Genomic DNA, 14322 nt, shown 5'->3' with positions numbered 1-14322 from the left:
GACTCCAAATGCAAGCGATTATACCCTTACTTACCACAATATGCAACCTTATGACCTTTATTTTACAAAGATTGTGCTGTAAGTTATCAGACAAATCTTGACTTGCTCAAAACATATAGCCGTATAACCTCTATTTTCTTAAAACATAACCTATCATGGAGAGGTTCGATATCCCTTGATATAAAGACCAACTTTGTATTATACTCTTTCTGCACAGGTTTGACATTAGACAAATATAACTTTTTTCCATGTTGTATTTCAGCAATGGCTTCAACCGACGCAATCTTTTCAATGCGTTTTGGCAATAGTTATCGTTTTCTTTTTTCATAAAGGCTAGTCTAATTGTCTTCGTTTCATCCCTCCCCATTAAACAAGCCACCATTACTTCTAGTTCCAACAACCTAATACCTTCTAGTTCCAGCAGGAATTGTGTAGTGGCAACAAAACTGCTTCAAAATTTCCTCCCGTGTCAACAAGTCCTGGAGCAGTCTGGAGAACTTTGGAACTTAACTGTGGCGGCGACCACCCTGCTCCAGGAATTCCGGCAGAAAACCTGCTGACTGCTTTGGAAATTCGGCGGAAACGAGAATGCTCTGGAAATAAAATCCGGCGGATAAAAGGTTTACTCCCGGAACTTCAGTGGAAGCGATATTTCTCCGGAATTTAACACAGGCGTTAACGAAGCTGCTCCAAAACCTCCAGCAGCTACAAAACAGCTTCGGTGACTCCATCGGCAAAGAAACCGCTTCAGAAACCGCAAAGAAACCGCTTCCGGTTTCACCGAGACTGTTTCGCGAACTCCGTCAGCAACCAGGCTTCTCCGGCAACTCGAACGGAAAAAAGAAAGCTCCGAAACTTAACCCGATGGCAACAAGGCTGGTCCGAGGACTTTGGCGGTGACGAGATTGTTTAAGGACTTCGGCAGAAACACGATTGCCTCGAAAATCAACTCAGGTGCCAAGGAGGCTGCTCCAGAACTTAGGAGGAAACAAGACTGGAACTTAACTTGGGAGGATTGTCCAGAAATTTGACGGAAGCGAGATTGGAACTTTACTTCAGGGCAACGAGGTTACTCCGGAGTTATACTCTGGTGGCATTGACGCTGCTCCGGGGGTTCGGCGGATACAAGATTTCTCCGTAATTCCGGAGGAAACGAGGCTACTCAGCAACTCCGACTAAAACAAGCCTGCTCCGGAACTCAAATTCGTCGGCAACGCACAGACGTGTTCGTGCTGGCAGCAGCAGCACATATAATCATTATATATATATATATAAACTAATAACATACTAAAATGAAAAATACTAAAACAAAACAATATAGATTAAAGAACTAATCGTTCTGTTAACAAAGTTTAAATTTTCAAGTTGACGTCATCAACAATTTAGACCAGGTATAAAACATAAGCTAAGATAATTACTGCAACGTTGAAGTATGTCGAAGCCAGAAGAGCAAAAATTGACTGAAGATAAACCTCGACTTGTACAACCTGATAACAATGAAGAGAGCTCATCAGGTGAAAGTGATGAACAACCTGGAACTTCACGTGCTGTTGCAATGCAAGCGGGGATGCCTCATGGTGAGTAATCTGAGATTAAAAAGATTAAGTCTTTGTACTTGGCTGTAATTACATAATCACTCACTTACATAATCACTTTCCTTTGATTTAGAATCAGAGTCTGCAAATGCAGGAAATCAAGTCTTGCAAACAATGGAAAATGCTGAAGCTTCTCAGAGTGCTTTAAATAGAATCGATCCAGGGTTGATTGAGTTTGCAAGCAGAGTGGCTGAAAGCGGAGTTGGTAAGTTTTATGAAAATGTTTTGCTGAATACGTAGGCACACAATTGTTTTTAAATACTTAGGCTAAAGCATATTACTTGCATTTATAAAATTATGTTTCCATATTATTGTGATGCCATTTTATAGATGAAAATCTTAACTTTTACCGCAAATCAGGGCCAGTCATGATTAATTATGCTCCTAAAATTTATCACCACGATGAAAGACAATACCAACATCACGATCAAAGACAATACCAAGACAACAGAGAATATAAGCAAGTGGATGTCAGTGATTTAAAAAATGTAAATTCTACACAAGTTAAAGAGAAACAAATAAATTCTTTAGGTAAGCATTATAAGACCGTACAAATTTTTCTTGTAAAATGCTTATTGCCTTTCATTATCGTATCACATTATTTTTCTTTCTTCTTGTCACTTCCTGAATTATTTTACATGGGTCGCTACCTGTTTAAGTGCTTCGCGTTTCCCTTCTCCAACAGCGGTATAAAAGCAATGCATCTTTGCTTAAATGTTACATCTTGTTTCAGAACCAAATAATCCACAAGCAACAAATTCACCTTGTGGACCTGGGACAAAGCAACACCAGGATGACAACAAAGACAACCAACATATAATGATCAGTTATAGCTGGAATGATTCAAAGAATCTTGCTCATAAGGTTTGTAAATATATTTTATGATCTCAATATACATGTTTTAACGAAATACACGAAATGTTAATAGAATTAATAATCAAAAAATGTTTGAAACTCCAAATTAAAACTTTGTCTTTTGGTAAATACATAGTTTCGTTCTTCACTTTCGCTGTATCTTAATTTAAATATTTGTGCTAGGGTCAGGAAGAAAGTTTTATTTCATACACATATCGTAAATATCAGTTACAACATCACTTAGATGATGTGGAATATTATAAAATACGCTGTTCTGTTTTCGTCTTAGATTTATTTTGCAAATTACTAATAACCGAAACCGCTTGTTGGTTTTAGAAAGATTACGAAAGCAGAAGAGTTGCAAATTAGCTACTCACAAACTTAACTTAACAATCTAGTTTAATTTTTTCGCACTTTTACAGATATTCGATGAACTCTCTGCCACTGGTTACAAAGTGTGGATTGATAAAAACGAGATGAGAGGGGACATTTACGACAAAATGTATGAAGCTGTTGACAACGCTTACTTGGTCCTTATGTTTCTGTCTGAAAAGTATAAACTCAGTGAAAATTGCAAAAGGGAAGGCCAACTTGCCGCTGACAAGAGAAAACGTATAATACCCATTATCACCCAAGACAATTATAAAATGGAAGGCTGGACAGGTATGTATTTATTATACCTTTAATTTGTGCTTAGTTGTTTTCAACGCATTTTTATGCCTATCACTCGTTAATTTTTTAAATTGATTACTACGTCACAAAATGGGATGTTGCTTAAGGTTTGAATGGTAACATCAATATTAGTATTGTTATTTTCATTATTCATCATAATTGTTACACCAGAAGACGCAAACTCAAGTATACGAAAGCTTGTGGTGATAAATCAATATTAACTTTAAGAGTGCTATAAGTTTATATTCTGCTCCTCCTCTAACCAATCATTTATGTAAGGTTATGTTAATGTTTGTTTTATTTTTATCTTTTAATATTCGTTACTGAATTGATTTTTATCACTAGCTTTCACCACAAATTAACATTTATATTTTTACAATTTTTATCAAAAGCTCTTTTGGTGTCGGGAAAACTCTACTACGATTTTAGCAAAGAATCATTTGAGGATAACTTTGATAAACTTATCAAGGAAATAGGTAATTAAACTCATGAGTTGAAATAGGTATTTTCACAACATTTTATTATTAAAAAATTAAATGAAGTTGTTATTATTGGTTATTAGTTCATTTTATTTAATTTGCTGTTAGTTATTATGCTTTTATCTTCTGCTACCTCGAGAAATATTAATAATTGGAAACTTTACAAAACTGCTGGCACGTTTTGTAATTATTTCGTTTTCGATTTCTCATCACGACTTTTGTTTGCTAAACTAAATATTTGTTAGAAGAATACTGCTGCACTTATTATCATACTATCGTTTTATTATAACAGTTAGCAGTTATACATAGCAACGATTAAGAAACGATTTAAACTTTTAGTCAAGGCTTTTCCATTTTTGCACTGTCATGGCTTGTATTTATTTGGGTTTGGAACTAAAACTCAAATTTTTCCTAAAAACATAGTTCCTTTCAACAATGCATAATTTTTTTTCACCTGTTTCATAGATCATTCCAATGAACAACAGCAACTCACGAAATGTTTGGAGGCAAATAAAGCAGGTTAGTTTATACACAATGATGTATTTAATGGACGATTAATGTTTGTTTTATATGCCGTAGTTGCTGAGGAAAACAACATGTGCGTTCTGTAACTGTTCCAAATTATAAATATATATATATAACCTTATGCAGTTTCCTTTACAAAAATTCATGCTTTAAAGGTCTGTATTCTTATCAGACAACCGAAAACTCGGAAAGCGAGAAGAAGCCATTGGAAAAGTTTTGCAAGAGCAAAATAAACGTCGTGAAAATGACATCCGTCTCCAAGCTGGAATCAACGTCTCAGTAGCAGATATTCCAGTTGTCCATCCAAAGTACACTAAAGTATCTTATTTCCAAGGACGAGCAGTTCCAGAACATGAAATTTATGCCCCATCAACTGGTGAACCTGTTAGACTTAAGCGGGATGAGAATATTGAATTTGAAGAATTGCTGAAGTCCAACGATCGCTTTACCGCCTTCATTGGTTACCCCGGATCCGGAAAGACGACTCTGTCAAAAAGATTAGCCAAAACAGAAGAATACAAATGTCTTTATTACAAATTTATGGAGATGCCTGTTGGCAAAGAGGTCAGTTTTCGGAAGTTAATTATGGACAACATTTTTCCAGATTTACACGAAACCACTCAAGGGGATGCATGGGAATGGATCAAAGAAAATCAGAAAAGTTGTCTTCTACTCTTTGATGGTCTGGATCAGGCGGAGTGGTCACTTAAAGACAAAGTACCCAAAGTGGACTATGATACTCCCCAAAGTGTACCAGACCTTATTGCCAACTTATGCAATAAACATTTCCTTCCAGACATTAAGCTCATTTTCACATCCAGGTCCCACAGCATTATCACGCTTCCTGCTCCACTACGTCCTGACTCTACAATCTTACTTGGTGATCTGCCCCTTGACTGTATGAAGAAACTGTTTTATTTTTACGCTGGTGCTTCAGCCGACAAGCTTTGGAATGATCTTTCCCGAAATGCTAAAATTGTTTTTGCACTTTGTTTTAACCCGTTGTTGCTTCAGTTAGTTATAGCAACAGGTTTGGCTCCTACAACAAAAATTGGAAAAATCATCACCACAACGCGGGTTTTTACCACAGTTTTGGAGAACCTCAGATGCAGTGAGCATGCAAATCACAAAGACATCACTTTATTAGTAAAGCAGGTGATAGAACTGAACATGTTTCCGTTTGCCTAAAATGGTGATAATGTACAAGAACATATTATTACTTGTTTTGTTGTTGCAGCTCAGTGAAGTGGCCTACAAAGCCACAATGAGATCTTCAGTTGTCATAACACGAGACGACCTCAGAGCAGTTGGTCTTGAACCAGACCAGATACAAGATATCGTCGTCGGCATTTACGCTCATTTTGCTGCAGTCAGCCGCGTGTTTGATGGCCACGTGAAGTATTACTTCGCCCACCAGCTGTATCAAGAGTTTTTCACCGCAAAATTCATCGTTAATGAACTGCCCATGGATACGTTTAAAAACCTTGTTTCAAACAAGCTATTTTTCGATGAGAAGTGGTCTGTTATTAGGAGATTTGTTTGCGGTCTGCTCATAGATATGATGAAAGGTATTTTCAGGATATTGACAATGTGCATTTTAAGTTATGATTTACTAATAATAATCAAACATGAAAATTGTAAAATATCAACTTTTCTTCAGATTTCAGCATCAGCAAGATTGCCACATCTGGGCACGATCAGCGAGAACGCTCGCGCTTGTTATCTCGTTGTTTTTGCTGCTTAAACAGGTGAAGTTTAAAAAGTTTTTGCTGTTCCATAAACGAGTTCATATTAGACATGAAAGACACAAAATCAAATATCACTTATTCAGACAAGATGATCAGGTAGAGGAGCAGATTTCACTTACACAAAAGCCAGCAGAGGCGAAGATATCATCTCCAGAATATCAGTCATCAGCCTTACTTTCACATAGGTCTACAAAACAGCAGGAATATATGAAGGCATCCTCTTCATCCGGTTTGTACCATTCTGTTCTTGTTACAGTATTTTGCAAATGCTTTTGCAAAGTAATTCGATACACTTTTCAAAAGTACCAACGCCCAACGGTACCAGAAATTTGCTAAGTTATCTAGAGCATTACCAAATTGTATAGGACTTTGCAGAAGAATTTGTAAGGTACGATTGCAAGTTTTATTTATTTTGAGTTACGTTTATGTTCATCGTTAAAAAGCTATAGCTTGTGTTTTTCTGACTAATTTGGATGAGTTTCGTATCTATCGGTGATGAAGTATTCCGTCGCAAGGGTCATGATATTATTGCACTCGTCCCAGCTTGACAAGCTTTGTCAATATCATGTTCATTTTATTGACAACCCCGTATCTTCTAATTCCACAATAACACAACAATAACGTATCCATTCAATCACATGTTTTTCATTTTATTTTATGCCTTAACTATGAGTGACCAAAAATTCTACTCAGGTAAGTGGTCGCAAAGACATAAACAATTACGATGTTATTTACCACAAATAAAACAGTCGAATGTGGCCTCCAAGGCTAAAACGTACATCACAATAATATAATGGCAAAGAAAATTTTTTTATTTCAATTGGTACCAAATACAAAATAAGGGCTCATTTTAATAATTTAATTTTCATTGTAAATCAATCCAAAAGTACTACGAAGCACATAGCAAAGGATTTATTAAAACATCCAAAGGTTTGTTGGAAACATCGTTTCTAATGGGCATGTTTCAGTGTATCAAAAACATAGTGAAGAATCCGGTAGGATGTAAAACGAAATATGAATAGATTTCTGAGTAGTTTGTGTGGTTAGCCTATGTATAGGCTACCGGCAAATATACTTTCATATCAGTTGCAACTACAGAGCTACAATTAAAATCCTTTTTAATCATTTTTGCTTTGTCTTTGCCCACATTTTAAGCTACTGTATATTTTAGCACACTATACTGGCTAACAAACTGCAAAACTTGCATATAATAGATGTTATGACGTTCAAGCTAAATTTCCTAGGTTACTGCTTTCAGAAATGTTCCAATGTGAAAGCTCTGTTCATATTTTACCAAAGCTTTGATGGTTTTTATGGACATTGTTGTCTTAGGTCCAAGAACTTAAACACAATTGCATAATAATAACATCGAAAAGTGGTTAACCTATTAGCACAAAGTAAAAGGACCAATCAACCTACTTCCAGTTATCATAGACTGGTAAAATTGGCTGCAAATAACCATAAACACATGACTGGGGTATAATAGTTGCATTTATTCATCATCTTTTACAAAGACTCTTTTTTGTAAATTATAGATGTGATAAATTTTATCAGATAAAAGTAAGAATTGATAAAAGTAGCCTATTATACAGCAAAATGATGATATTAGATATAGCACCCATGTTTGTTGCTGTGCTACTGCTCTATCTATTTAAGTCTGATATTCATCTTGGCTTTTTACACTAGCGTTGTGGAGCTCTAGAACTGGTTTTGTCTCACTTAGTTTAGTTTCTTAATTTGCTCACATAACAGTTGTTTCCATTTGTTGTTGCATATTTTGAGTATAACCTTCAGTTGAAGTTATAAAATGTGATACGCCAAAGCTAAAATCATATCTTGAGTTGAAAAGGCATGAGTTAGACAACTTTAGGTGTTGAGATAATTAGTGCTAACTATGCTCTGGGAAACAAAAGTACACTTCAATTACTATTAGTAGTTTACATGCATTTTATTAATTTAAGTTGCCTTAAATTGTTTGAATTTTCATGCAAATGAAATCAAGTTCATGAGCTTTTATTTTATTACAATTGCTACACAAACATTGATACAACATTTTGTACATTACTTGAATCAATGGAATTACACAAATCTATTTGGGTGGCATAAAGATCTGTGGCGGCCTGGGTGACCTTTGTAAAATCATTACGACATTCTTAGAAATGTGTTTTCCAGAACAATTGGAGTTTTTAAACCTTCAGTTCCGCCACATCATTCTTAGGAAGGAGTTTTCCAGCTAGTAATTGGAGTTTATAATCTTGCTTTTCAGAACACTGCAAACTACCGTTGGTATATTTGTAAACTTGCTACGAATAACTTCGTGTGAAAGCTCCTTATTTGTACGTTGCCAAGTCGCTTCCAAGAAACTGCAAACGCACTGTTTTTCTCGTTCACACGCTTTGAAATGTTCGTGCTTTTTTTGTCATATATTTCCGCCACATCGCAGCACGTTTTATAAGCTTGAACTTCTGTGCGAGACTCCGGAGAGCCTCAGAGACAAACGCTGACGCAGACGTGAATCAGTAGACATCGTGCAAACAGTCGCATGACTTGTGTTCTTGGTTATTTGTAATGTTGAGAAAGTGTACAGCACCTACAATAAAAGCCTTTTTTGGCAAACGGTATTTGTTATAATATAATACGAACGTTCTGCTGTCAGAAAGGTTAGAGAATTCTAACCGCACGCAACAATAGAGTCAGATACTAATGTAGTAGGTTAACTAAGTCAATAACGTAACGTAAGCTAAGACCGATAAACTCTGCATCTGTATCTGCATCTGTCGGTATCAACCTCTACATTCTAAAACGACCCCAACCGCTACATTTCTGGTGACCACCGACGTTCCGACAGATCAATATTGGGTACATTTATTTTCATGCATTGTTTGTAAGTGCCGTGGCATTAACTGTAATTTGTGCATTGTCATATCCATGTCATTCAACACAGTCAGTCCATAAATTGTCATTTTTTGTGCTGTGCAGTATATAGGAATGGCCTTACTAAGCACGAACCCAATGCAAGAACTGATGGTGGGAATTTTTTGCCAATAACTTAATGGAATAATATAACTTAACTTTAAATAACTTAATGGAATAATATTCATAACAACGTTAACCAAATATAAACTCTTTGCAAATCAGCTCTCATCAAAGCTTTGCTTTGTGATATATTTTCACCAAGTTCACATTCTCTTTCGAGAAAGTTAAATAATAACATTGATAGTAACACTTCGAGAACAAATTGAGAACACTGTGATTTGCGCAAAGAAATTCTTTTTTTTGTTTTGGTACTAAGGGGCATGGAGCCCAAGTTGGTTAAATCACTGGCAATGGCCTAAGACCAGCACTGACAATAAATATACATATACTTGTAGTATGAAATGTTTCTTTTGTCAGTGTCTCATTGTGGCAAATGTTGCACAGTATACAATGTTTATTCTGTTATAAGGGATAATGATGAATATTGTTGCAGTAATGTAAACAATGTTCATTGCCAAATCATGTGATCACTCTGTAGTTGTTACTGGAGAAAGAGTCAGTGGTTAACTTTTGGGTTGACTATTGATCAATTTCAGAATTGTAACTGGTGGTATAAGCCGGTACTTAAATAAGGTTTTTCATTGATTTTCATCGGTTTTGGTTTGACACATAGTTCACTCAGGTTTGTTGCAGTTTGATAGCATTTTTCTAGCAGCACAAGGTAGTCTTCACGTCACACAAATGCATGTGATGTTCGTGGTATGGTTGCTCCTTACTATAGACATTGTGTTTGTTGCGCATGTCTCTGAGGTTGAGTGCAGGTTGTGGAGGAATACTTCAGTGGCTGTTTTGCGAATGAGTTGTCATTCTAAGAATATAAATTTCATTAAATATAAAATAGAGAAAAAGCATTGCAAATTAATTACTAATTTACAAGTTTTTGTGTCACAGCAGGAAATCATTTATATCGCCATTTTGCTATATACAAGTATTTTGACACTGAAAATCACAACTAAACATACTAGCAGAAAATTAGAATAAACTAATTTGGAGCATACGCACAGTTACAGTCATCTGTATAATACTATAATACATGGTTTGGTCGCAATGTTTCGATTGTTTTTTCAAAAATTTGGTTTTGAAACTGATAAACTGATAAACTGATTCAGTACTCCTCTCCTTATTATTACAAAAGCAATTACAGCACTACTACGAAAGCAAGCAAAACCTGTTTCTGTTTGGTGTCTCGGCCAGCAGAAAATAATATAGCTGAAATATGGTTTAGGCTAACACTTATGTTATTTTACACTGGCCGCCCCTACCAACTCATGTACAAAAATGATAGCCACCATATGGTGTGCTACACATTTATATGCAATAAAGTCGGCTTTAATATGACCACCCGCTTTATATGACCATGTTGATATAGTCCCAAACTTTGCCATACAAATGTCTCTGTTTACTATGACCTGTGTTTGAGTATTACGACCACTTTTTCAATTTTATTCACCCAATGTTTCTTTGTCAATTATGCAATGTGAAAGGAATGATTGTGCCATGTGAGTTTTCTTTCGCATCATGTAAGAAATGTATGAGATTTTAGAAAGTTTAGTCAATTTGTTTCTGACTGTGTCGTTACTGCTTGGTTCGTGGTGCTGTATCAGGCTTGCAGCTGTGGTTATTATGACTATTCCGATACTGTGACCAAAATGGTTTGGTCCAAAGAGAGTCATAATAGGCGAAGTCTACTGCATTAACATGCAATGTAATAATTTCACTCATTTCTCTTTGCTAATATGGTATTAGAAGATAGTTTTTACACGACCTCAGAGATGATTCCCCACCAATCAAACATCGGTTATTGAGCAAGATTTAGTATACTTCCCAGAGGTGAGCAGTATAGCAGTACTATAGTACCGAATTATTTTATTGCGGTACTTTTTTCAGTACCGATACCATCGGTACTTTAAGAAAACAGTACAGAATCCCTGTACTGAATTACTTTTTTCGAGAAATTTAAGTTGGTCCCAGTGCTTGGTACTTCTAAAATGATTACTTCAAGGTTTTTAGAAGTTTGTTTTTTAAAATTTCATTTTAATTGAAACTTTCAATTTTAGTGTTTTTTGCTCTTTTTTTATTTACAAATGTCTAATAAAGTCGCATAGAGTGAGTTCACATTGTTTTTGACCTGAAGTAACCTTTAGCGGACCATAATATCAGCAAAATTTGCACTTGCAACATGATCCACTGCACGAAAAGTAGTTTGGTACCGAGTACTGGCAAAGTACTGAACTACTTTTTTGAAATACTACCAAATACCGGAACCGTTGGTACATTTTTTGCCAAATACCGTTATTGACGGTACTTTCTGCGTACTGAATGCCCACTCCTGACAGTTCGTGATCCATGTACTTTATAAAAAAACAGTCTCATGCACAGTTTGCTTATTATTTAGAAAAATGCTTTGTATTTGTTATATATAACCATTTTAAAATAAAAGATGCTCTAGCAACTGCTCTTAACATGCAGTCTGAAAATATTACTACAACCCATTTTTTTGTTTTATAACAATATATATACTGTGCTAATTTCGAAGACTACTGTTTATCAAATTTGGATGAAAATAGTGTTTTCAAACTGTAGTAATCAGCATCAAAACGATAAAATTATTGTCTGTTTTATGAGCAGCCATTCGCACAGTTTGGTAAACCAAAAAAGCAACTTCAGTAAATGGCAGCCAGTCAGTCAGAAAAATGAAAATTTGGTGGTATACAGCAAGTATATGCAAAAAATGTGCGATATTTAAAATTAGTACAATTCACTGCATTCTAGCCTACATTTCATTGCAAGTTATTTCGTCTAGGCCTAGACTATATTTGTCACCTGTCAGTATTAAGGTTGATAATAATTTATTTCCAGATATTGCTGAGAAGAGGAGGATTTGGATAGAAGCACTAACGTCACAGCTGGTACGATTTGAAAAGCTAACAAATTGGGATGGTAAGTTTATTTTCTGACTTTGTTCTAAATCTGCAAATAAATGAATAAACTGCATGTGCTTGTTATGTTTTATATGTAGCCATAGACATGCATTATGTGCAGCAGAACACACATTTATGTTGAATTTCAAAACTTACCTTTACTTGGCCTAGTACAGTAAGACTGCTGACAGACTGGTCATGCTGTGAAAATATTTGTGTGATAATATTTTGTGAAACTTGATTGAAATGACATGTAGCCTATTTAGCCAGGAATTATTTCCACATAATCACTGGTAGATTAGTACAGCAGCCTACTAGGCCAAGTAAAAGTAAGTTTTGTAATTTACATGTCTATTGCAAACATATTGCCAGTGCTAGTGTACAGAGCCTAGCTTAGTAGACTGCTGGTGATTCTGGTGAAAAGATTTGCCGGCTAAATAGTCCACATGTCATTTAGATCAATTCTGGTTGTTGTATTAAGTTTATCTTCAGTTTAAAATCGCCTGCTTCTTTTTTTAATTATTCCCAAACAGATAATTTTAAAGTAAATTAAGTTTTCGCTTTCAACTTGACTTTGTTGCTTAAACATGAAAAATTTCCGTCTTAAATTTATTTCTATAACGCGGCGAACTACAACCGGTATATAAGTAACTATTATGTTTGTTTAAAGTACAACAACAAACGCCGATATATTTCGCTTTTATGCGAATTAAATGAATCCAGCGACATGGAACTCTTCAATATGGCGTCATTGCACTTTCCAATGGAGCTGACTCTGAATCTATTGAAATTGTCATCATCGGAAGCCGCGATCTTTTGTGACGTTTTAAGGAAACAACCAAATGAGTTAAAGTCACTTCATCTTATCCAATGCTTCTCCCCTGGTGATGTGGAAAGATTAATTTCGGCGATCTCTGAGATGCCTGGAAAGGTTTGACGTTTTATTCAACTTTTTATCGTTTGCTTAGAACAGCATATGACGTCATAATCAATTGTTTATATTTGCGCTTATGACGTCATTAAGACTAATACGAAGATATTTTTCAAGGCAGTTTGTTGAGATTACTGGACAGTGTAGGTCGGATATTTTGTGGTAATTTATGTAAAATTGCAGAATAATTTTGCGACGGTTTAGTGATTACTTGAATCTACAAGGAATGTGGAATCTGCGATAAACTTGGTCGCTTAAAATTTCTTAATTTTAATGAAAATAGGACAAAATGTTGTTGGATCAGTTTTAGCCTGGCATGTACAGGTTAATTTTGGGTCGACAGAAAAGTTTTAATTTTTTTAAAACTGAAAATATTTTTGCAAACTTATTATCAGGATTTGTTTCTACAACTAATACTCGATACCGGTTTTAATTGGTCGCTCAAAATTACTTCTACTTAATTCAAAAACCAAGAATTTGTGTTGGACCAGTAGGCTAGGCCTAAATCTGACCACGTGGTGCTGGTTAGTTATTAACCAATTAATGGTACTATTAACTTGTATGTAGTAATACATTAGCTTCATCAATACACCAGGTTGTAGTTTACAAACATTTCATCTGCAGGTAAAATGGTTGAACATCAGAGGCAACATAATGAAAGACATTCCAGGACCAGAATTTTTCGCTAAAATTGAAGAAAATCTGAACATGGCTAATTGCTTCGAATATGGAAGAATCTCCGCAAATTCGAAGCAATCGAGCGAGGGACAAAAAAATCAACTCGCCCTTGACCAGCTTCATGACTCGGTATTTTTTATATCTTGTCATGTTTGTGTCAACTTGAACTTTGCACAGAAATTTAATTTTTAACCAAATTTTTACTTTATAGCGGTTGGAAGTTTATGTTGGTGGCGCCATACTCACTCCGCGCAAGCACTGTTGACGTAATAATGGTAAGTAGGTTTCATTTTTAAACAGAAATACATTATTAACTCAAATTTATAAAAATTCCTTCCTCACATCTATTCACTTGTTTAAAAGGATTTGCGTCTTGGCCGGGATTCGAACCAAAAACTTCTGCGACATCGAGCGATCGCTCAACCAGATGCGCCATCTACAGATTTACTAATTCATTGATAAAATTGATTTATATTTGTACATAAACTAATAGTGATGTCATAATAATAATTGTTAGACATGTTTATTCAAATAAATATTCACTGCATTATGTTGAATGGTGAATTTGCTGTAATATTTTAGATTTGCTGATTTTTGTGATTTGAAATATTCAGAGTGAGTTTGGTGGAAATAAAATTTGTTGTAAGACAGAAATTGGTTTTGTGTCATATTTTTAGCATCACATTTCTGCCCAAACGTTATAAGTAGGTTTTTATCATCGCTAATTGCTTTGTAGAGTTCAGCTCTAAATTGCTTATATTTGCTCAAATCTAATGAGACTGGTGCTATGGCTTGTAGGCTAAAGCATCCGCCTCGACTGATGCCTCTACCTTGTAACCAATGATTAACAGAACTATAAGCTACCAAAATTTTTATATCAAC

The 14322-nt window shown here is 35.3% G+C and overlaps 1 protein-coding gene and 2 long non-coding RNA genes across 3 annotated transcripts; all 3 read left to right on the top strand.

The window, feature by feature from the left end:
• Positions 1–337: 337 nt before the first annotated feature.
• On the top strand, positions 338–5878 carry LOC143451820 (uncharacterized). Its single transcript, XM_076952565.1, has 10 exons — positions 338–1577; positions 1669–1800; positions 1956–2126; positions 2329–2459; positions 2873–3113; positions 3515–3598; positions 4067–4120; positions 4299–5281; positions 5364–5694; positions 5787–5878. The coding sequence occupies exons 1-10, from the start codon at positions 1433–1435 to the stop codon at positions 5876–5878; spliced, it is 2364 nt and encodes a 787-aa protein (XP_076808680.1). The 5' UTR covers positions 338–1432.
• A 117-nt stretch (positions 5879–5995) lies between these two features.
• On the top strand, positions 5996–12787 carry LOC143453430 (uncharacterized). The gene is made up of 3 exons (XR_013115181.1): positions 5996–6103; positions 11770–11850; positions 12502–12787. It is a non-coding gene; the product is annotated as an uncharacterized LOC143453430 (long non-coding RNA).
• A 556-nt stretch (positions 12788–13343) lies between these two features.
• LOC143453417 (uncharacterized) lies at positions 13344–14055 on the top strand. The gene is made up of 3 exons (XR_013115170.1): positions 13344–13569; positions 13652–13715; positions 13804–14055. It is a non-coding gene; the product is annotated as an uncharacterized LOC143453417 (long non-coding RNA).
• Positions 14056–14322: the final 267 nt, after the last annotated feature.

This window comes from Clavelina lepadiformis, chromosome 4 (genome assembly GCF_947623445.1).
Source record: "Clavelina lepadiformis chromosome 4, kaClaLepa1.1, whole genome shotgun sequence".
In the NCBI taxonomy this organism is placed as follows: Eukaryota; Metazoa; Chordata; class Ascidiacea; order Aplousobranchia; family Clavelinidae; genus Clavelina; species Clavelina lepadiformis.
This window is presented reverse-complemented; position numbering and strand designations above follow the sequence as displayed.